Source organism: Geotrypetes seraphini, chromosome 8, assembly GCF_902459505.1.
Source record: "Geotrypetes seraphini chromosome 8, aGeoSer1.1, whole genome shotgun sequence".
Taxonomy (NCBI): Eukaryota; Metazoa; Chordata; class Amphibia; order Gymnophiona; family Dermophiidae; genus Geotrypetes; species Geotrypetes seraphini.
This window is the reverse complement of record NC_047091.1, coordinates 29,603,364-29,627,242: the sequence shown is the minus strand read 5'-3', so window position 1 is coordinate 29,627,242 and position 23,879 is coordinate 29,603,364. Positions and strand designations below refer to the sequence as shown.

Here is a 23,879-nt window from a genome sequence, read left to right as displayed (position 1 = left end):
ATTGATCTTTCAGCATGCTATAACTGGTGAACAATTTAGATAATACTGCCCCAGAACATAAGTTTTCCTGTGTCATTTATAGTTGATTGGTTCCCTTGTCTTCTAGCCTGTGATCAGCTCACGCTGGGAGTGGTGGCAATCTTTGGACCTTCTCATAGCTCCTCATCGAATGCTGTCCAGTCTATTTGCAATGCACTAGAGGTACCACACATTCAGGTCCGATGGAAGCACCATGCTTTGGACAACCGGGACACGTTCTACGTCAATCTCTACCCAGACTACGCCTCTCTCAGCCACGCCATTCTGGATCTTGTGCAGTTCTTAAAGTGGAGGTCAGCCACCGTGGTTTATGATGACAGCACGGGTAAATGGAGAGTTTGATCATAAAGCGAACAACTAGAATTGCATGCATCAATGACTGCAACTAGTGGAGACTTCGTGGTGCAGCATAAAATGCAAATGGGGGTGGGGGTGGGATCCTAGGTTTTAGGCACACTATTTGGCCATACCTATCAAGAATCCTACTGATAAAAACCACTCAGTTTAACAACAATGTATTTTAATTAGAATAATGGCTTTGACTGAGGCTTTACTTAATTAGAAAATGCATCTGTGAAGTTTATCATAGTCATGACATCTCCTTGGCTTATGTCTTTCCCATTGATGCCTTTTTTCTCAGCAATCATTGTGCATTCATTGTGGAATGGAATGTATTAAATGGACACCATATCTGTCCATCCAACCCGGTGAATGTGGAAGTCAGCCTGGCCACGTGTAAATTCATTATACCATTCTGATTTGTACATATTGAGAGAAAATCATGACCCATAGACCAGGTTAGAGAGGAGGACCCACTGAGCCCACAAAGAAGACAATTAGTTGTCTGCCTTGCTCTTAAAAAGAGTACAACTTGCCGATACTTTTACATAGCAAATGCAATTCTTATCCAAGCCCTGGTGGGAAGCATTCTTCCAGAGCATTTCTAACCCAATGTACAAAGACCTAGAAGACTAATAGGATGTTTAACTGTTCATTCATTATATATATAGCAGCCCAGCCCAGAGGTCCATTGGGTCCAATCTCCTTCTGATAGTCTTAAACGGTGGTTCCCAACCCTGTCCTGGAGGACCACCAGCCAGTCAGGTTTTAAGGATAGCCCTAATGAATATGCATGGAGCAGATATGCATGCCTGTTACCTCCATTATATGCAAATCTCTATCATATTCATTAGGGTTGTCCCAAAAACCCAACTGGCTGGTGGTCCTCCAGGACAGGGTTGGGAAACTAGTCTAAAAGGAGGAACCTCGAGCCAAATGCTCCAATCTCATTATCTTGCATCATATTTGAGCTTTCAATCAAGAATAAATAATCAACAAGTTTAATAATTATAAAAGATTCAACCATTATTAAACTTGTTGATTATTTATTCTTGATTGAAAGCTCAAATATGATGCAAGATAATGAGATTGGAGCATTTGGCTCGAGGTTCCTCCTTTTAGACTAGTTTCCCAACCCTGTCCTGGAGGACCACCAGCCAGTTGGGTTTTTGGGACAACCCTAATGAATATGATAGAGATTTGCATATAATGGAGGTAACAGGCATGCATATCTGCTCCATGCATATTCATTAGGGCTATCCTTAAAACCTGACTGGCTGGTGGTCCTCCAGGACAGGGTTGGGAACCACCGTTTAAGACTATCAGAAGGAGATTGGACCCAATGGACCTCTGGGCTGCTCTCAACCTCGTCAGACCCTACTGGCCATGTCTACATGATTTACTGAAGCAGAAAACTTCCCTGCAGATCATACTGTGCTTTTATCTCCCCGACATGACATTCCTTAAGGCCTCATCCGACTGCAAGAACTTATCATGGCTCCCTCTCGATACAACATTCGGCTGAAGATCCGTCAGCTTCCTATAGATAGTGACGATGCCAGGCCCTTATTGAAGGAAATGAAGCGTGGCAAGGAGTTTCGTATCATATTTGACTGTAGCCACATAATGGCAGCTCAGATCCTGAAACAAGTGAGTACTGAGTGCGTGGGGGGGGGGGGGCATTATCTGCAGAGATAATATGAGCTGATCATGACATTATTTGAAACCTGTTCTATAAGGAAAGTAGGTGCACACTTTTCTTTATAAAACAGTAGTGCAAGCGACCCAAAATTCATGTACATTATGGTGCGATAATATACACCAGACCTATAGCTGATATAAATGCATGCACTTAAAAAATGTATACACTACCAGTTCCGTGGCCTATGTTCTATATATGGCTGTGTCCTGTTTGGCATTGTAGAGTAGGCTGTTGTTCTTTCTTATTCTGTTTGAACTGAGCCATGTTTGTTATTGTTTTGTGGTGGAACTGAATAAAGATGATTTAAAAAAATGTATACACCACCTAAACCTAATAAGTTTACATAATATAAATCACAAATACAAAAAAAACCCAAAAACCAAAACCCCAGAGAAAAATTTCTTTGCAATGCCATAAGTGATCAAAGATCATTCCATGTTTAGATTACATTGCTTATAAAAATGCAGTTCCAAAAAGATGGACTTTCAGTTACACAGCTGGCTACAGAAGTGGCAGGTCATGGGGGTCACAGGCAGCTGCAGACAGGCTGCTTTCCTGGATTGTATACATGATGTGGCATTGCAAGTTACAGGATAGGGGAGCGGGGTGTCTTTATTCCTTGTACAGTGCTTTCAGTTTCACTAGTTTGATTGTGTCGGATTTGAGAGCATGTGAAAAATAACGCACAAGGTTACAGGGGTATCAGACAAAGGTCAGGCAGGATGCTACTCATCTCGGCATTTTAATGCGCATGAGTCGAGCCTCTTTAATTTGAAAGGAAGCTCTGGAATGAGAGGGCATAGGATGAAGTTAAGAGGTGACAGGCTCAGGAGTAATCTAAAGAAATACTTTTATACAGAAAGGGTGGTAGTTGCGTGGAACAGTCTCTCGGAAGAGGTGGTGGAGACAGAGACTGTGTCTGAATTCAAGAAGGCGTGGGATAGGCATGTGGATCTCTCATAGAGAGAAAGAGATAAGGGTGACTGCGGATGGGCAGACAGGATGGGCCATTTGGCCTTTATCTGCCATCATGTTTCTATGACATCACAATGCAGGTATAAAGAGCCTCAGCCAATAGGGAGAGGAGGAGATGGTGGATGCTGTGGATGGGCCATTTGGCCTTTATCTGCCATCATAGTTTTATAACCATAAAGTACTTGGGGTTTTTTTAAATTCAGTCTGCTAGCACACAACTGCAAGTGGCCAGAAAGATCGTTCCACAGCTTCACTCCCACAATAGCAACAGTAGAAGCCCATACATGTAAATGATAGAATGGTATAATTTATATGCATACCTGTGTGTTCCATCCATTCTCCACCCAGACTCCACCCATGAACATGCCACTGGCAAAATGTGTGGATTAAATAATGGTGCATACTTTTCCACTACACAGTATTCTGTAAGAGGTCATTTAGGGACACAGGTAGCCATTTAGGCACCTAAATAGAAACATAGAAACATGGTGGCAGATAAAGGCCAAATGGCCCATCCGCAGCATCCACTCTCTCCTTTCAAGCTTTCATGAATTCAGACACAGTCTTTGTCTCCACCACCTCTATTGGGAGACCATCATGTATGCAGGGCAGGATTAACCAATAGGCCAAGTAGGTACGTGCCTAGGGTTCGAAATTGTCAGGGGGGCCCGATGAAGGAGGGCATCAACATTGTTTTTTCCAAATGGCGATGGGCCCCTCCAGCATCGATCGGCAACGCGGGCCCCCCCGATCGGCAATGCGGGGCCCTCCTCATCGACAGAAAGTAAGACAAGCAACGCGGGTAAGAAATGAAACGGGAATTGTAATTGTGCAAGCGGTGCTGCTTGCCCAAAGCTTCCCTCTGACGCAGCTTCCTGTTGCCGTCTGGGCGCATGGTGGGGTAGGGCGGGGCAAGGGGCCCAGTGTACTTGTGTGCCTAGGGGGCCATCGACGAATTAATCCTGCCCTGCATGTATGCATCTTCCGGCTCCCTATGGAATTACCCCCTGAGTATATAAGAATGAAGTCTATGAACTGCCCACACCTCTGTGCTCTCTGTTCTCCTTCGCAGACTGAATAAATGATCCAAAACCTTCTATTCATCATCTGCCTATATCCAAAAAGATATCTTCCCACCAGTACTGATACACAGTTAACGTATTTTTATTGCTTGATTTCTTGTTTCTTCAAGTCTCGATCACTCAAGTGATTGTCCAATTTGTGAAAGCAGTGAGCAGAAAATTAATGGTATCTGCTGGATGCAATTAAGTACTATTAGGACCACAGGAAAACAAGATCTAGATAATCCTAGGAGACGATGGACCAACAGTGATCTATAGTGAAGCTGGAACAGGCACCAGTGTTGACCCCAGGATAGATTTCGATAATTATTAAGTCTTTGTACCCAGGAATAATCAGCTCGGCCTCTTTGCATATCCAGAGGCTTCACAAAATGCAATAGTCTAAACTGAAATAGATTTTCCTTCCTGCTACTGTCGCTTACAGGTTTTATGCATATATTTATTTCTTTTGGGCTTCTCACGGATTCTGATTGCTCTTTATTTTCTCTTTGTTTGCAGGCCATGGCAATGGGGATGATGACTGAATACTACCACTTCATTTTCACCACTCTGGTAGGCCCCACATGATCTTCATTTTCTACTCTCGGCTTTTTCACTCTACTCCGGTGGGAATTGCGATTCTAAACTAAGTGAAAAATAAACCTATTATTGTTAGACACACAATATGAGCAGCAGAGGTATGTTTTGACAAGGAAAATGGAATAAGGAAGATGTGTGTTTATCACCTGCCTCCTCTCTCTTTTAATTTATTATCGTCATCATTAGAAACAACTTTATTTGACATACAGTAAAGTCATTAATAGATCTAAGTCGTTTACTATCTCAAAAAAGAGGAAGAAAGGAACATTAAAAAAAAAACAAAAAACACCCCAAAGATTAGGGAAGCACAGAAAGTGTGTTACAAGTATTGTCAAAACAACACATTAAGTGTAATTATAATGCGATGAAGCTACTAAGTAGTAAATTTAAAACTAATTGAAGAAAACGCTTCTTCACTCAATGTGTAATTAAAGTCTGGAATTTGTTTCCAGAGAATGTCTTAGAAGGGTCTAGAAAAGGTTTGGACAAGTTCCTAAAGAGAAAGTCCATAAGCCATTATTAAGATGGACTTAAGAAAATCCACAGTTTATTTCGGGGGTATGCAGCATAAAATCAGTTTTACTTTTTTGGGATCTTGGCACTTGTGACTTGAGTTGGCCATGGTTGGAAGGAAGATACTGGGCTGCCGCCACTGCCGCTTGTCTTCAAAGCAGCCTACTGAGGTTCGCCGGCCGGCTGTAGCGAACCTCGCAGGCCGCTGTCCACCTCGGTGGCATGTTACCTCTGATGCGATCGCATCAGAGGGAACGTGCTACCAAGGTGGAGAGCGGCCTGCGAGGTTCGCTACAGCTGGCTGGCGAACCTCAGCAGGCTGCTTTGAAGAGGAGCGGCAGCGGTTGGTGAGTGAGGACAGGAGGGGGGAGTTGCCGGTGTGTTCCCTGCCTCCGTGTTCAAAAATGGAATTCGGCACGGACCCAGACAGGGAACACGCCATCCTAAGTGCGCATGCGCGCTTAGGGTTTTATTATAGAGGATTCATTTTATAATTTTGTCTTTATTGAATTTCAAATTTTTATGATAACACAATCATAACGAAATAAAACAGTATCCATCATACATCAATTATATATGAACATAACATAAAGGAAAATTATACCATTCTATCAACTGTTAGTGCACAATCATTGAGGGAGGAGTGTCAAAGATCGAAGACTATTTTACTCCTTAATTTTCTCAGGAAATAATCAGGCAGCCTGAAGTGGTCCCTAATACTTAAGGAGCGTTATCTTGGCTACTGCTAGGGGTACTTGCAGTTATCACCTCCTTGTCCAAGATAAATCTAGATAACAGTGCAGAATCAAAAAAGATATATCTTGCTCCTCTAAAATTAACCCAATATTTACAGGGGAATCTTAATATAAATGTTGCTCCCAATTTTAAAACTTGTGGTCTCAAGAGCAAAAACTGTTTCCTCTTTTTTTTGTGTAATCCTAGAAACATCTGGATACATTCTTATTTTTTGAATCAAAAACAAAGCATCTTTATACTTAAAAAATAACTTTAAGAGCCAATCTCTATCTGCATCTTGAGCTAATTGAAGAAAAAGTGTGGCAGTCATTAACTGCTCTGATTCTGACGTCTCTAATAAATTAGTCAAGTCCAAAACATCTATTCCAGGTTCCTGATGATCCTCCGGAGAGTTCTTCTTTCCCAAGGAAATATAGTAAAGTTTTGAAATTGGTGGAAAAGACTTTCAAAACCTCTGAAAGATAACATTTAAACATATCCAATGCTGTAGTGGTGGTTAATTTAGGAAAATTAATCAGTCTCAAATTTTGTCCAAAATTTGGTACTAATATATTTATGTACCCAAGGGGCACCAGGGTGCCTAGAATACCTAAGAAATCCAAATGTTACCCTATTATTCTATTTTAGAGAAGAAAAATATTAGTTCCCTTGGGGGATAGGAAAGTTTTGCAGAGGCAGCATTCGCAACCTTTACGTCAGCTGGCACAATGCTCCGTAGCCTCTCAATGAGCAACATCTTTCCACTTTTAGTCCTCCAATTAAATCCATGTTTGCCATATATCTTACAGCTGGGTTCCTCGGCGTTGTCATCCTTCCCACTCAGCCGTGGAGAATTACTGCTTTTAATACAGAGACCGGAAACGTATTGGCTCGTTTTTTGTTGTTTTTTCTTCCTTGCATTCAAATTACTCATCTTGAAATTAACTTCCATAACTCGTCCTGGAGTTAACTTCTGCTTTCATTAAATCCGCTGGGTAGACGATGCATTTCCTGGTGATCGCTGTCGCTATTATCAGTCACCGTTGGACAAGCGTTGTTGAGTTATGCTTGGCATTAAAGACCAGGTACCCTCTTACTCATTAGGAAGACTCTGCAGCAGCCTGGAAGTTTGAAAATTTTGTGATGCCTATTTTTCAAATTCACATGACATTTTAATTACTGCTGTTGTTACTATCTATTCTGGGCAGCTTTAAGCACTCCCCAGATTACCCGCTTTAATCAGCTTCTGCTGAGAATACAGTGTATTTCATGTGTATGGAAGCCTGGAGCTGAAAGGGAGAATTATAATAAATTAATAGATAAGCAACCACAATTAATGCCACTTTCTTAGAGTAACAGCCATACCAAGGGAAAGGTATTTTAATCTGTCACTCCTCGAGGCTACGTTGTATCGCATGTACTTAGTTTGCTATATTAGCAGACTCATGGGGTGCAGATGAATTAGTCTGTTGTTGCTGCTTTGAATGTTTCTAAATGGTCCCTAGTCAATAACGGATACATTGTCTCAACATTTGGCATGGAAAGCATCAACTTTTTGCCAAACAGAAGGGCTGAATGAGAAACTTCTTTTTTTTAATACAGAACCTGAAACTGACTCTGCTCTTGTGGTTTGAAGCTGGGATACAGGAGATGGTTGGGTTGTTTTTTGTTTTTTTTTTTGGGGGGGGGGTTTGCAGTGAACTGGCACATCTCAGGCAGCTTTTAACTTAAGGACAAATTTTAACTGCGGGACAGGGAAGGGGTAAAACGCGGACCTCACAGACCTGACGGACCTCGCGGATCTAAACCCGCACGTACTTAAAAATCTGAGGTCCGTGCTGCTTGTAGTTAGTTTCTGACTCTGACAGACCTCGGTGACATTTTAGCGCTGATGGATCCTAATACTTTTCCCTCCCTATGCTGAGACGGATCCGTCAGAGCTAAATTGTCACCGAGGTCTGTCAGAGCCAGAAACTAACTACAAGCAGCATGGACCTCAGATTTTTAAGTACGTGCGGGTTTAGATCCGCGAGGTCTGCATTTTACCCCTTCCCTGCGGGACATATTAAGGGAGTTTAGATCAGGAATGACTAAAACTGTTCAAGCATTAAATCATGCTCAGTAGCTAAAATATGCTTCTCGGCTGGGTAATCCCGGGAAGGTGGGGAGGGGGAGGGGGTTTGCTGCCCTAACTTGCATCTCAGACTCAAATTAAAACAGCGGTGCTTGCAAAGTGTGTGTATTCGGTGAGAAGGGTGCACATGGTTTAGATAAATTAGTTGGCAGTTAAAACAAAGGAAATCATTTAAAAGCTAATCTATTTTTTTTTTTTAAAGGTGTTTTAAAAGCTATTAAATTAGGTTATAAACAGATCTGACTTGGGAAGTGAACTCTGTAGACTACGTGCAAGACAGAAAAAAAAGCCTTGGACCGAGTGAATTCCCATGTAGTTCTTCTAACAGTTGGAATTACCAACCTGTTATCTTGAAACGATCTATGTGTGCGCAATGGAGTATGTGAGATAGTTAAAACATTTAAATAACTAGGCTGCTGCATATGTAAAAATTTGTGTGTTAGCGTTAACATTTTGAACAGAATTCTATATGATGGAGGTAACCAATGATAATGTAAAAATAAAAGTGCAACGTGATCAAAATTGCTTTTAATGACCCAATAACTTTATAGCAGAATTTTGGAATGTTTGAAGTCGTCCGAGATTGAACTTATATAATTTTACAATAATCTGATTTGGAGAAAATGAAAGCATATATCAATGAATAAAATTTTTCTTATCAAAGTAGTGTTTAATATAGAGGTCAGCAACCTGCGGCTCACAAGCCACGTGTGGCTCTTCTTGCATGTGGCTGTGGCTCTCCACATCCCGATCTTTCAATTTCCCTCCCAACCTCACGATCCCCCCCCCCCCCCCCGGGCCTACAAAGGTACCTGGTGGTGGGTCTTTGTGGCAGGAGTGTGGCCCTCTTGCTCCTGCCTTCTAAAATGGCTGCTGTGACCTTTTGCAGCTGCTCGCGGCATTTCCTGTAGTACCGTGAGCTGCTGCGAGGGGGTCATGGCAGCCATTTTAGAAGGCAGCTGTAAGGAGACAGGAGCGAGAGGGCTGCGCACCTGCCACAAACACTCCTGCTGGACCACCAGGTATCTCAGTAGGCCCGGAAGGGGGAATTGTGGGGTTGGAAGGGATATTAAAGGGTCAGGGGCTGGAGAGGGGAGAGAACCTTGGCTGTGGGATGGGGAGGGGCAGGGGATGTATGAGAGGTGCAGAGACCTGCGAGGGGTTGGAAGGGAGAGAAGCTACACCTTGTGGCTCTTTGTAAATCTTGAGTGAAACATTTTGGATAAATTGGCTATTTGCTATAAAAAGGTTGCTGACCTCTGGCCCAATAGAATGAAGCCTTCGAAGGGTCAAAAAAACCCATTCCTCATTAATTCAGAAATTTGATCACTAAAGGTGAGACGAGAATAGACTAATATCCCTAGGTATTTAAATCTTTTTAAAATCAGAATGAGATTGCTCGGGGAATACCTAAATCTAACCCTGGTCCGGTTATCCATCATGCATAGCATTTATTAATGGAATGAAATGGTTGAAAAGGTGGACCACAAAAGATGCTGACACACCTGTGCTGACCCCTTAAATTACTCCCAGTACCTGCCCGCAGTTCTGCTGTTCATTTGTCCCTTTGGCTTTGCCCCTCCTAATAGTCTTCCCCTGCCTTCCCTTTGAGCCTGCTAAGTCTCCATCCTTACCTTCCCCTCCCTATCTTGTCCCTCCCGTAACCATCTCCCTGGCTGCCACTGATTCGGTTTTGCAGATGCCCAAGACCACTGCCCCTTTGGGTGCCTGGCCTCTCGATCCTCTCACCCATGTAATGAATCCAAATAAATGGTGCTGTAAATATAAATGTCCCTCTTCAGACCCTCCGACTGAGCATATGTGCAGTGAGTGGAAGCGTAGCCTAATAGTGCAGTGAGACGAGAACCAGAGGATCCGTGTGAAATTCCCACTGCAGCTGCTTGTGACTATGGACAAGTCGCTTAACTCTCCACTGTGAGGCCACTAGGGAGCGAAAAAGTATCTGTATATATGTGTGGGGGGAATGGGGGGGAGTGGTTCCACAGATTTTTGCACCTAAAAGTCAGGTGCCATTTATAGAACTGTGAATAGCACTGGGATCTGTGCCTAATTTTTGGCGTGAATTGTGGTGTAAATCCTCGTGCCTAAATTAGGCATGGATCCTCCTCATTTTATAACAGCACAGAAAAATTGCAGGAACATCTCCGATCCACCCCCAACCCTCCCATGGCTGCACCATTTTGGGGAGCCAAGTGTAAAATTTGCACGCTGATCCCAAGGCCTAAAATTGTTCATGTGAATATTAAGTGATGCCAACTAGCACTGATAATTGATTTTCAATACCCGATTATCAGTGCCTATTGGTTTCTTAGTCAATTAAACGGCACGTACAATTTTTAACGCCAAATACACAGTAGAATCTGGGGATAAAGTGTACGTCTACAAACTGGGTACCTGTGTGTACACAGTACTTGCACTTGCCACCTTAAGTGTACAATTACCCATGAAAATGCCAACAGGGTGTCTAAGCATTATTTTACTAAGGCAGGGGTGTCAAAGTCCCTCCTCGAGAGCTGCAATCCAGTCGGGTTTTCAGGATTTCCCCAATGAATATGCATGAGATCTATTTGCATGCACTGCTTTCATTGTATGCTAACAGATCTCATGCATATTCATTGGGGAAATCCTGAAAACCCGACTGGACTGCGGCCCTCGAGGAGGGACTTTGATACCCCTGTACTAAGGGAACCCTTTAGTGGCATAACATTTAAATGCAAGAGGCCATTTTTATGGGTGAAGCATGTGTGAGACTCCCAGATATGCATGTAACAAGAGGGAGAGCGTTACAACTTGTACAAAATGCCGCAGCTGGGTTAGTAATGGGAGTTGACAGGATGGCACGTGATACGCCAATTCTGAAGCAATTACATTGGTTACCAGTTGCATTTCGGCTATTTACCATCAAACACTGCTATTTTGACAAGTTGTGTCACTCTATAAGCCTCATAGATCTTTACGATCTAAAAATCATAAGCTATTAATTCTGATCGTGCAGGGAAATTATGCAGACACTAGAACGATGACTTTCTGCATTGCTAGTGTTAAAACGTGGAAAGCTCTGGTGGAAACTCTGGTGGGCCAATTGTGACTATGTGAAAACTGGTTTTAATTTAAGAAGCAGTTGAAAACTCAGCTGTTTGCTACTGCATTTTTAAGATTTATTAGTTGGCATTTGAAGAAAAGAAATTGTTTATTTATGGAGATTTTACGATATGGTTTTTATCTTATGTATGTTTTATTTGATGTAAACCGTTTAGGGTGGTTTTTTTTATAAACAGTATAAAAAAGTTTTAAATAAATAATAAACTTCCAGTTTCAGGAGTAAAATTGTGGAACAACCTAGCTGTTAAGGATGGTGAATAATATGCAGAGATTTAAAAAAGTTTTTAAGAGACCACTTTATTTTCAGTAGCCTTTATTGTTTTTTAAATGGATGAGGATATTTTTGTTTGCAGGAAATTGGATATAGAATGTTTGATTTTATTTGTTTTATTGTTTAGTGAAATAAATTTTATGTTGATGTTATGATTAATGTAAGTATATTTTGGAACCAACTTAGGTTTTAAGCAGCCTATAGGACCTTTAAATATATAGATATTATCAGTTGCTTGTGTCCCTACCATATTTATGCCACCACAGTTATGCCATGTCTCTGGCTGCTGTAACTACAGGTGTTCATGTGTAGTGTGCATGTGTTGAGCAGACCAATACCAAGATTCAGATGCATTATAGAATAGACTCATTGCACAGCATCAAAGTGGATGCACCCACCTATAAAATTGACCCTGTATATTACCAACCTACAAGTATGGTCATACCGCAGCCTCTCAGTATCTCTCATCTTTATCTCTCCCTATATGCGTCCCCGAAAACTCCGTTCCTCAGATAGTCTGCTTTTATCTTTACCCTTCTCCTCCACTGCCAGTTCCAGACTTTGTTCCTTTCATGTAGCTGCCCCGTATGCCTGGAATAAACTACCCGACTTCGTCCATTCCCTTCCCTTGTTTAAAAGTAGACTGAAAACCTACCTTTTTTTTTATACAGTCTTAAATCCATAACCCTAATCCCCTCTGCCCACTACCCTAGCCAGCAGATTTACCATGCCCCCTAACTGTATCTGCTACCCTGGCATCCTGTTTATCCATCTTGTCTGTTTAGATTGAAGCTCTTTCAAGCAGGGACTGTCTCCTTTGTGGCTCTATACAATGCCGTGTACATCTGGTAGTGCTCTAAACTAAACTAAACTAAACTAAACTAAACCTTAGGTTTGTATACCGCACCATCTCCACAAGCGTAGAGCTCGGCACGGTTAATAACAAAAGATACCTTAAACAGTAGGAATAAACTTAACTACCATTTATATACCCTTATGTGCCAGAACTTTTTACTTGTTCTTCCAGGATCCTCAGCGGCACCACTTGGAGCTCAATTAGATCTCATTGCTCCAAGCTTTATGTGTCAACTCGTCATCGGGTCCTTATTTATTCAAGTTATATTTAAACGTATTAGTTTCTCTTTGCTTTTGTGAATTTAGTTTATAAATTAGTGCTAACTTAAACATTTATTTAGAAGCATATTACTTAGCTTTATCATGTGGCCAGAGACCACATGATAAAGCTAAGTAATATGCTTCTAAATAAACACTGGTTTAGATTATCTCAATTTTTCATAATATGTTGTATGGCAACCCCCGTCACAATGAGTAAGAGTTTATTATTATTAGATGATATTTGACTCTTAACTCTCATAGACGTACCGAATAAAACAGTATCATGTGACATGGTCACCGGATTTTCTAATAGATTATTAACTTGATTCCATGTAGATTTCCAAAAATTGAGTATTAAAGGACAATAGAATAAAATAAAATTTTAAAAAATCCCCCACATGGCCAAGACTGAACATATAAACCAACTTAAAGTGAGAGTCGAAGTGGCAAAGAAAGGCTTGCATTGCAGCAGTCTGATTCAGCACCATGGATAGCGGCTTTAGCATTCTTGACTTACTGCATATACAGGGTAACTTTACAGTAGGGGGCCTAGGCAGGAACAACACCTAGGGATATATATAGGATACTTCTATTACTCGGCACCTCCTTATAGGATCCCTAAGGTCACACAGTAGAAACCTATTCTACAAAAGTTGAATTATAGAATGCTAGCATAGCCCAGTATCAGTGCGTCTAATGTTTAGGTGCCTATATTTATGCCAGATGGAAAGAGGGTCAAAGTATACAGGCTGCGTGCAACATATGGCAGTTCAAAAAGTTGTGTGTGTACAGGGGAGTCTTGCCTACCCCCCCTTGCAAATAATAATTTTGGCATTTAATGTGTATGCACGTCACTGGCATAGTGAAGGTGGAAGATGCTCATGGCGGTGGTGCACCCCCTCATCATCTTCTCCACCCCCTGGTCCTTCCCCACCCTCACCCCTGCCGTGCACGCGCCCCTTCCCTTCCCCCGTACCTGTTTAGCTTCCCCAGCTTGAGCAGCATCTCCAACTTGCTGCCCGCACTGATGCTGGCTCTCCCTCTAATGTCACTTTCTAGTCACAGGACCCGGAAGTAACATCAGAGGAGAGCGCTGAAGCTGGTGCAAGCAGCAGGTTAGGGCTGCTGCTCAGGCTGGTGAAGAGCTAGAAGTACTGTGGGGGAGGAATGGGAAGGAGTGAGGGGGCAGACAGGTGAAGGGGGGAACAGTGCCACATCAAGATAGCACCCAGGGCCTAACTTAAGTGGAAAAAGCCATTTAAACACAATTAAAATATATGAAATGTAAGCACCTACCTGTTCCTAGAAAAACAGTGCCTTCATCACGGCTAAGGAGGCACTTAAGTGGAAAAAAGCCATTTAAACACAATTAAAATATATATTTTTTTAAATGTAAGCGCCTACCTGTTCCTAGAAAAACAGTGCCTTCATCACAGCTAAGGAGGCACTTAAGTGGAAAAGAGCCATTTAAACACAATTAAAATATATATATTTTTTTAATGTAAGCACCTACCTGTTCCTAGAAAAACAATACCTTCATCACGGCTAAGGAGGCACTTAAGTGGAAAAAAGCCATTTAAACACAATTAAAATAGATATTTTTTTAATGTAAGCGCCTACCTGTTCCTAGAAAAACAGTGCTTTCATCACGGTTAAGGAGGCACTTTACAATACCTGACACTGTTGGCATCAGAAATGTAGGCCTTTAAAGCCCTGGCCTACATTTCCAGTGCCTATGTTTTACGAAGCCTTGATCCTAGAAATTGCCATGGCATGACTGACACGTGATTGGCAGCCAGTTTATAGGCAGCCAACGATGACAGCGATGTTTATAGAATCCGGCCCTATGTCTATAAAACTGGTTTTTACAATTGTATGCTAATTGCACATAAGAATGATTACAACAGTGGCATCTGAAAGCCTGTATGTGTGTGTATATGCCAATGGTGTTTTTATAGCTCCTACACACATATCTCCGATTCTGCATGGTTTTGCAGGCGGGCATACACACAAAGATATCCCAGTGGAGCGTGGCTGAGGCTCCTGCCTGCTTAAGTGGCCTTGTCTAGTTCAGCCATTGATATTCAGCAATCCTTAACCATGAAAACAACCCTAGAGGAGCTTCCCGGGGATCCAGAATCTGCCAACTCATTTCGACTGGCTTTTGTTGCTTTGTATGACAATATTGCAGCAAGAGCCAAGAAGTGCATTAAATTAGAGCAGGACTATGTAGCTACAATCTCTCGTGCAGACCAATTGCCAACAAGAGGCGTTTGGTCAGCTGCCAGCCGAGTGAAGGATACATGATTGCTCTCTTCTTTAACAGCACAAAGGTCACTTTTCTTCATTTGCAGACTGGGTGTCTTGACCTTAATATCATAACGGCTTTTATCTCTTGTTTGATAGCAATCTGCAAATTGACATTATGAATTCAGCCTCGACTGGTACAAGGCCACTGAGAACACAGAGAGAGCGCTGCCTCCTGGCACAGAGAGAGCCGAAAGCCTTAGCAAACTGCTGCATAATTCACTTGGTTGCACTGAGAAAAATAGGTCATTATTACAGACATATTGATGCTCTGGTAGGAAGACACTGGTCCCTTGCATTCATCCGTAAAACAAAGTTTGACAACGCTGAAATAAAAGTTACAAGTGGACACATATGGACAGTGAATGTGATGATCTGTGTGCTGATTTTTTTAGGATAAGGGATTGGGATTTGATAAACCACTTGGACAAATTGTATTACCATCAGGTACTTCCCTCTCTGTCCCAGAGGGCTCCCAATCTATGTAATGTACCAGGGGCAGTGGAGGATTAAGTGACTTGCCCCAATCATAAGGAGCAGTGTGGGGTTTGAACCCACAACTTCAGGGTGAAAAGTCTGAAGCTCTAACCACCGCGCCACACTCACCTCTGATATAATATCAGATGTGAGCCAGTTATGGAACAATGAAGTCACTGTGACACCACTGATAAGGTTGGCTCTTATTGTTGGAATGAGGGACTATGACATCAGGGAAAGGGACTGGAACTTGCATACCACCTTTTTGTAGTTTTATAGCCACACTCAAAGCGGTTTACATACAGGTACTTCAGGGGGGAAGGGTCTTACTGCCCATCAGATTGTGCATCATTTTTACCATACTGCTTCTTACTACTGTATATTGGTCCGATACTCCCAATGGACTAGAATATCACAGTTTGTGAAGCTGATTGTAAGTTCTATTGTTCTTTTACTAAGGGATTCAACAACTTGCAGTTCCACGCAGTAAACGAAGCTGTGATCTTACTTACTCCCACCCTTAATGCTGTTGTGTCGGGAACCCACTTTGAGCATCATTTTCTGAAAAGGCAAGCTAGCAATTGAATTAAAAAAAAAAAAAAAGAACAAATAAAACAATGTAATTAAGTCACACCTTGTACATATTGAGCACAAGACGCTGGAAGAAGAGCAAACTGTCCTTAAAATAAGTTGCATTTTTGGGGAAGAGCCAATCCTAAATGGAAGTCCCACCTCCCACTCACCCTCCCACATAAATTTGCACAGTTACAGCATCCGTTTTCATTATTCGCTGTGGAATAATTTACTGAAAAAAAATCAGCAGATCTGGTGAAAGTGACATTTTTTCCAGCATCTAAAATATCTATGTGCCGCATATTTCCAATGCCTCTGTTTAAATCAAGAGATTTTTTTTTTTTTTCTTATTTATTGCATCTTTACTTACATGGCCAACACGGGGTCAATATTCATCCATTAAAATCCCCAAATATTCAGCAGCATTTATCTACGCAGTCCTGTCAAACCTCTTGTCTGACTGCCACAACATTGTGAAGTTCGTGCCGGGAAAGGGGTGGGGGCGGAGGAACAGGCACTGACAATAGTCCTATCATTGCCCTCTTAGCTATGAAGGTGCCAGTACCGAATATTGGCTGGCACCCACTTTATTTCCGTGTCAGCAGCACTCTTCCTTCTAAATTGAGCAGAGTCCTCCAGCTACGCTCCTGCCAGTGGGTGGCGCTGTTTCACTAGCACAGTTCCAATACCGAGGAGCGGGCAAGCTCCACAGACCCTGCCTGTTTCTAGAGATTGAAAACACAATATTGAAGCAGCGTCCACTCCCCTCACCCCCCCCCCCCCCCACTGGCAGCAGTGCAGCTGGAGGACCCCAGCTCAGCTTCAAGGGAGCAATGGTCAGCAGCTGACTCAATTTATGCTCCTAAATATCTCACCTAATTTTGGCCAAATAGACATTCCTAAATTTTCAGCTGAAATGTAGGTCTGCAATTCTTTTTGCCTAGATATATGAGGCTAGTGCTGAAATCAGTGCTAAACTCCAAACTTTTTTTCCCTGCCTGAATTCTACCCCTGTTATCACCCACTCCTGAATTTTCAGCCCTGGTATCTTTTCAAAGAGACTCATTTAGGATCAAATCCCCAGATTCTGTATATGGTGTCCATAGTTTGGTGGCTAAATTTGGGCAAACTGTTGAGACATGCGTGCAACCTACTTCCTTAACAAGCCATCATTGGATGCTAACAACAATTTGTTTTTGCATGCACGTCTATTACACACGCCAAATCACATGAGGCCAGATTCTCATCGTGTCACAGAAAGTTAGATGGTGGTAGGCTGCAGGCCTCTTAACTTAATTGTTTTAATTTGTTATAAATGACACACTAATTGCACCATTTAACACCAATTAAAAGGTGATTAACAAAAAAATAAAAAATAGCCGCCACTAAGTGGACTCCCCAATTGGCACCTATCTCCCTGATGGCTAGTGGCACATGTGATGCTGAAGCCCGGAAGGGGGCGTGGATAGGGGGGCGGTGCCAGACTTCAGCGCCACTACGCACCGCTGGCTGCGATTCTGACATAACCCTAGGGTTCCGTCGAGCCGCGATTCTGGAAGTAGCGCCTGTTGGTTTTGTAAGCGCTTGACACATCAGGCGCTGCTTCCAGAATCAGCCCCAAAGTGCATCACTCAAAGGGAGATGTGGTCATGGGAAGGACATGGCAGTGTCAGGAGCAGTCAAAAAAATTGCATGCATTGTTACAGAATATTTAAGTATTTATATACCACTTATAGCCTAAGTGGTTTACATTCAGGTGCTCAAACATTTTCCCTATCTGTCCTGGGAGGCTCACATTCTATCTAATGTTCTTGGGGCAATGGGGGGGGGAGGATTAAGTGAGTTGCCTAGGGTCACAAGGCACAGCGTGGGTTTGAACCCACAACTTCAGGGTGCCCAGGCTGTAGCTTTAACCACTGCACCACTCTAGAAATCAAAATGTAGGAAAAGTGAGCCAAGTATAGGACAATCAAGCCATTGTGACATCACTGATGAGGTTGGCTCTTATTAGTGGAATGAGGCATTATGAGGTCACAATACCAGCTCTGGTTATCAGAGGCTGAAACTCTTCACACTATTTATTTATTTTTTATACCGTTCTCCCAGGGGAGCTCAGAATGGTTTACATGAATTTATTCAGGTACTCAAGCATTTTCCCCTGTCTGTCCTGGTGGGCTCACACACTGTCTAATGTAGCTGGGGCAATGGGGGATTAAGTGACTTGCCCAGGGTCACAAGGAGCAGCCTGCCCATCTTGGGCATTTACTCCTGGTTTCAGCAGGCTTAAGTCTGGCACCCAAAATAAGAACGCTCCCTTTTTATAGTATCGTGCATAGTGTTGATCTTTTCTGGAGCCCATTCTGGAGTTTGATTTATAGAATCTGGCCTGTAGCTCTTAAAGTTAAAAGCAAGCAATCTTTTGAATATTAGACCTCCCCATATAAATGGGTGGTATTGCCCCAGAACAGGCACTGTGGTTTTGACCCTGGTTGGATTCTGCTACAGATATTTCTCTGCTCCTACATTTCCCTGTCCGAAAATGAAACAAGGATGGGAAAAAAATGAAAAATGTTGCAGATGTGTAAAGAGGTCTTTCCTTCTTTTTAAGGACCTTTATGCATTAGATCTGGAGCCGTATCGCTACTCTGGAGTGAATCTAACTGGATTTCGTATCCTGAATATGGAGAACCCCTACGTGGCTGCCATTGCTGAAAAGTGGTCTATGGAACGGCTTCAGGTGGTACCCAGGCCCGATGGTCTTCTAAGTGGAGTTATGACGGTGCGAGAATTATTTTATGATCATCCTCATGGCCAAATCTAGAGTAGGGGGTATCTGGGGGTGGGGGGAAGGGGGTTAAAGACACCAATGCTATGTTGGACGGGTTAGACTCTACAACGCTATTTTGTGGAAGTTTTCTTTGGGAGGGATTGTGATGCTATGTTAGGAGATGTTGGAGTGGAGAAGGTGACACTGTTAGGCTTTGCTCCTGCCCCTTCAAGTTGGCACTTGTGCATGACTCGGGGCAGGTGTAAAGGCCGACTTGCAAAATTTTTGGCAGCCCTTGTATCTCTCTTGTAAAAAGGGAAATGCACATCTTTAATTTTGGCCTACCAAAGCAAGTCCTATCCACATCCAAACATTATCCCCTTGAAATCAGCATCAATGATTGAAATCTCCACACGTAAATAGTGGCTTTTGAAAATCACTGTTTGCACGTACAGCCAATCTATATGTGTAAGTGCTGCTTTTAAAACACCTCCCTTAAGTTGAATTTTCAACTTTGTATCCTATTTTCCATGAAATAAATACCTACGCAAAAAAAAAAAAGTAGGTGCAACAGGTCATGGGTGCTTTGTACTTGCAGGAAGCGTCAAAATGAAAGTGGGGTCAGGTTTAGCCATAGACAACACAGCAACTGCTTAGGGTGCCAGATCTCAAGAGCACCCAATACCCAAGCCAAAATGAAACCTCCAGCTGCGTACTTTAGGGTCATGCACATATCAGGGCTGATTCTATAAAGAGCACCCAATTTAATTGGCAAAATACCCTTAATAGGCTCAATAATTGCAAAAAAAATGAATTGGGTTCTATCCAATTCTATAAAATAGAGACACCTATCCCATGGTGCTTAGCAGCATCCAATACCTAAGTGGGCGTTTCTATGGGTGGAGTTGCTAAGCACGGTTCTTAAAAAACTTAGGCGCCTGCATTTCAGGTGCCTACGTTTTTTACGTAGGCGCCTGTAGTCATGATTCTATAAATAGCGCCTAAGTGGGAATGACACAGGGCCAGCACCGTTTATGTAAGCGCCGATCGACTGAGGCACTATTTCTACAATCAGCACACTGGCCTTCCTCTGCCCCCCTTCTGCCTTTCCAGTCTTGTGACCCCTCACCCCCCCCCCCACCCTCTCTGGGATCTGCTGTTTCCTATTGCCTAGAGGTATCAAAATCGTAAGTGGTAAAATATGCAGATTATTTTCTCTCGAGGCTTTGGGATAAGAGAACCCGGAGACTTTGTCCTAACAGAGATTTAAAACGGCACCTGCACTTCCTGTTTACGAGGTTATAGACTTGGGGCTCCTTTTACTAAGGTGCGCTAGCGTTTTTAGCACGCGCTGAAGATTAGCGCACGTAAACCACGCGCTAAACGAAAAATACTAACGCAAGCTCTATGGAGGCGTTAGCGTCTAGCGCGCAGTAAAAACTGCTAGCGCTCCTTAGTAAAAGGAACCCTTGGTCTCTCTGTAGGCTTTCTCAATACAGGGCTGGCTTAACTATTAGGCAAGACTAGGCAGTTGCCTAGGGTGGCCTCTTCGTGGGAGGAAGGTGGAGGCAGAGAAAGGTAACAATAGATACTGGCAGCATTCCCCCCCCCCCCCCCAACTCAAAGAACCATCAATGTGCACTTTTGCCTGAGGAAGAGTGGGCAAGTAACATACAAAAACACCCCCCCAAAAAAAGTTATTTAAGGGGGTGTAAAGTAGAGAGTTGCATGGGGACAGAAATCCCACCCATTCCCGCCCGTCCCTGCCAGGATCCTCTCCATTCCCACCCGTCCCCGCCAGGATTCTCTCTGTCCCCACCCGTCCCCGCAAGGAATTACCTCCATCCCTGCCCGTCCCCATAAAAAGCAGCAATTACTTCTGTAAGGATCATCAATTCCACAGTTTCTTTTGTGTTTGCGCTGCTGTTTTCTTTGTAGAATCTCTTTGGTGGAAAACTTTTTTTGTTTTCTGTTCAGTTAATTAACTTATAAACCCCCTCTTTTACTAAGGCTGACGTGTCCATTATATTATATGGACGAACCCTGCTTCCAAAGCCTTCCATCCCCGTGAGAGTCCCGTTGGCTAGAGGGGGTCCCCGTGGGAGTCCCGTGAGCCAGAGGGGGGTCTCTGTGGGAGTCCCGTGGGTTAGGGTGGATTCCCACAGGACCCCCGCAGGACCCGCGGGATTCCCGCGATCCTCGTTCCCGTGCAAACCTCTAGTGTAAAGCAGAAACTTTGCCTAGGGAACCTGAACCCCTTGCATGCCCCCTTTCCAATGTCAATTAAAAATCCTGCAAATCAAAATGATCGATTGCATTTCTCCTCCTCTGTCTTGCTCCTCTCAACTCCAGTGCTGTTCCCCCCTTTATTTTAGACAGACGCGGCTCTGACGTTTGATGCTGTTCATATCGTGTCAGTTTGCTACCAGAGGGCTCCTCAGATGACCGTCAATTCCCTGCAGTGCCATCGACACAAAGCCTGGAGGTTCGGAAACCGCTTCATGAATTTTATAAAAGAGGTAACACTCGATTTGCAGCCCAAGTGTGTATGCGGGTATTTCATTTCTTTATTTCAGGGTTTCACAGCTAAGACTCTAAAGCTGTTGTTTCCGTGCCTGGCCTGAAGAAAACAGCCCATTCCACTGCTCACTAAGGGCTGCATGGATAGAGTAAATCATTTTGCTTATTGCAATGTACAGCATCTAATCAGATGGGCACAGCTTAATTCTTCAAAATTCACTTCTTAAATTGGGTTAATTGTGATGAAAAATTGCATTGCGCCATAGAAATGATAAAGCAACAGTGGCATCTAGGGGGCAAAATCCTGCTGTTTTGAAACAGTTGAGAGAGAGACAGGATTTCTTTTAAGGGCAGGTACTATACAGTAAAAACAAAAATTTTAAAGAATTGTTTCTTTCTTTTCAAAAATTAAAACCAAACTTCAGTTGAGACACAGCAGCAAGCTCGTCTTGCAGAATAATAATCAGCAGTCAAAGTGACCAGTATCTTGAGGCAGCCTGATTAAATCTTGGCACTTGCCAGCAGACAGACTGCCCTGAGGCTCTAATCGCTGGCTCATTCCATAACAGAGCCGGATGAATCTCAGAGGTAAATAGCTCAGTTATCTCATCTTCCCTCTGCCAGTCCCTTCGGTGTCATAACACTTTGTATTTCCATCAGCAGGAGAAGGTGGTTTTGCTAATGCACGTTGCAGCGAAACAAGTCAGTGTGTGTGACTGAGACCTTCACACTGTTTTGCCTGGTCACAAGATCCCATCTGTTTGGTTCGTTGATCAGAAATGATCAAGTTTTAGCACTGAAGCATTAAATGCAGAATGTGGAAACAGGGCTGGTGTCCTCGACGGAATGCTGTTAGCCCCAGTGAGTGGTGACATTTGAAAGCTCTGATGCTTCGTCAGTCTGTTTTACCTTTTTAATGACATCAATGGAGCAGAAACAGCTCCAAGGCAGGCCATAAAAATGGTACAGGATCGGCAGCAAAAGCCCTATGTGCAGTGGCCCATGGAACTCAGTGCTAGTAGATGTATGTAGAGCTGTACACAACATTTGCAGGTACTTTTTCTGTCCTTAGTGGGATGATAATCTAAGGTTTTGTGCCTGGGACAATGGAGGGATCAGTGTACTGGTGGAAGCCTGGCTGGAAGTGACTGGCAAGTGACCAGTGGAGAGACCAAAGGAAGTGGCCAGAAGACCCAACAGGAAGTAGCCAGAGAAATTTGGGGTCCTAGGCTAATGGTGACTGGCAAGTGGGACTGGTTGCAACCAGCATAGAGACTGGTAATGGTACCATAAGCATCCAGAAGACCTAGAAGTCCAGGGAGGGTTAAAGAGGACTCAGTGGAGACTGGAGCAATCTCTGGTGGCCAGATTGACCAGGAAGGTGTGTTCGCAGAAACCTGGTCATGTTTTAGAAGTGTGTGAGTGAAGGGTATCTGGAAAAACCTGGTGGTGGTGAAGTAAACCAAACCCCCTTTGCAAATGTTTGCATTTGAGTGATACCTGGTATCTTCTTTCAGAAAGTTCAAAGATCAATCTCCAATCTCAAGCCACTCAGCCAGATATTCGGTAATAGCAGACCGAACGGCAGCTTTTGTTGGCGAGGGAGAGGAGACACCGCTGAAGGACCCAAAGGAAATTGCTGTGTGCAAAGAAAAAGGATCCATAAAGATAACCGCTAGCGTTTTAAACTGCAGACAGTATCTAATTGGTATCCAATTCAGAGATGAAAGAGATGGAGTAAAATGCTTTCTTTATCTACACACGGTTGCAAGCAAAACAGCAGAATTCTGAGCCAATTGCATTATTTAACTATGGTCAATAGAAGACCAACATAAAATGAACAGAGTAAAGGTCTAACAGATCAATTAATGGTTTTATTTATTTAATAAATCTTCTTTCTGCACTACCTACTATTCTGGGTGCCTTACAAAGAGCATACACATTATTTTAACACATCAATTATAACCAGTGAGACTTTCCCACCCTCCACCCCCCTTTTATAAAACTTAGACACACACGACCTGATGAGAGCCTGTCAACATGGCTTCAGGAAAGGGAAATCATGTTTGACGAACCTACTTCAATTTTTTGAGACAGTGAACGAACAAATTGATGGTGGAGAACCGGTGGATATTATATACTTGGACTTCCAGAAAGCGTTCGACAAGGTTCCACATGAAAGACTTCTCAGAAAACTACAAAGCCATGGAATAGAGGGAGATATACTAAGATGGATAGGCAAATGGCCGGAGAACAGAAAGCAGAGGATGGGCATAAATGGGAAGTTCTCAGACTGGAAGAAAGTGACTAGCGGTATGCCCCAGGGCTCGGTACTTGGGCCCATCTTATTTAATATTTTCATCAATGACCTAGAAGAGGAAACATCCAGTGAAATAATCAAGTTTGCAGATGACACAAAGCTATGTCGAGCAATCAGATCGCAGAAGGATAGCGAGGAACTCCAGAGCGACTTGAGTCAATTGGAGAAATGGGCAGAGAAATGGCAGATGAAGTTTAATGTGGAAAAATGCAAAGTGATGCATTTAGGCAGAAAGAATAAGGAACACAAGTATAGAATGTCAGGTACAACTCTGAGAAAGACCGAACAAGAAAGGGACCTGGGCGTA

At 43.0% G+C, this 23,879-nt stretch overlaps 1 protein-coding gene across 1 annotated transcript in view; it reads left to right on the top strand.

Annotated features, from left to right (window-relative positions):
* Positions 1 to 23,879, top strand: part of GRIK3 (glutamate ionotropic receptor kainate type subunit 3) — a 320,591-nt gene that overhangs the window by 185,724 nt on the left and 110,988 nt on the right. Inside the window, exons 3-7 of the mRNA XM_033956508.1 lie at positions 107 to 364; positions 1,847 to 2,028; positions 4,636 to 4,689; positions 18,574 to 18,744; positions 21,108 to 21,251. Of these exons, the coding sequence (XP_033812399.1) occupies positions 107 to 364; positions 1,847 to 2,028; positions 4,636 to 4,689; positions 18,574 to 18,744; positions 21,108 to 21,251 (809 nt within the window). The remainder of the gene's footprint in view (positions 1 to 106; positions 365 to 1,846; positions 2,029 to 4,635; positions 4,690 to 18,573; positions 18,745 to 21,107; positions 21,252 to 23,879) is intronic.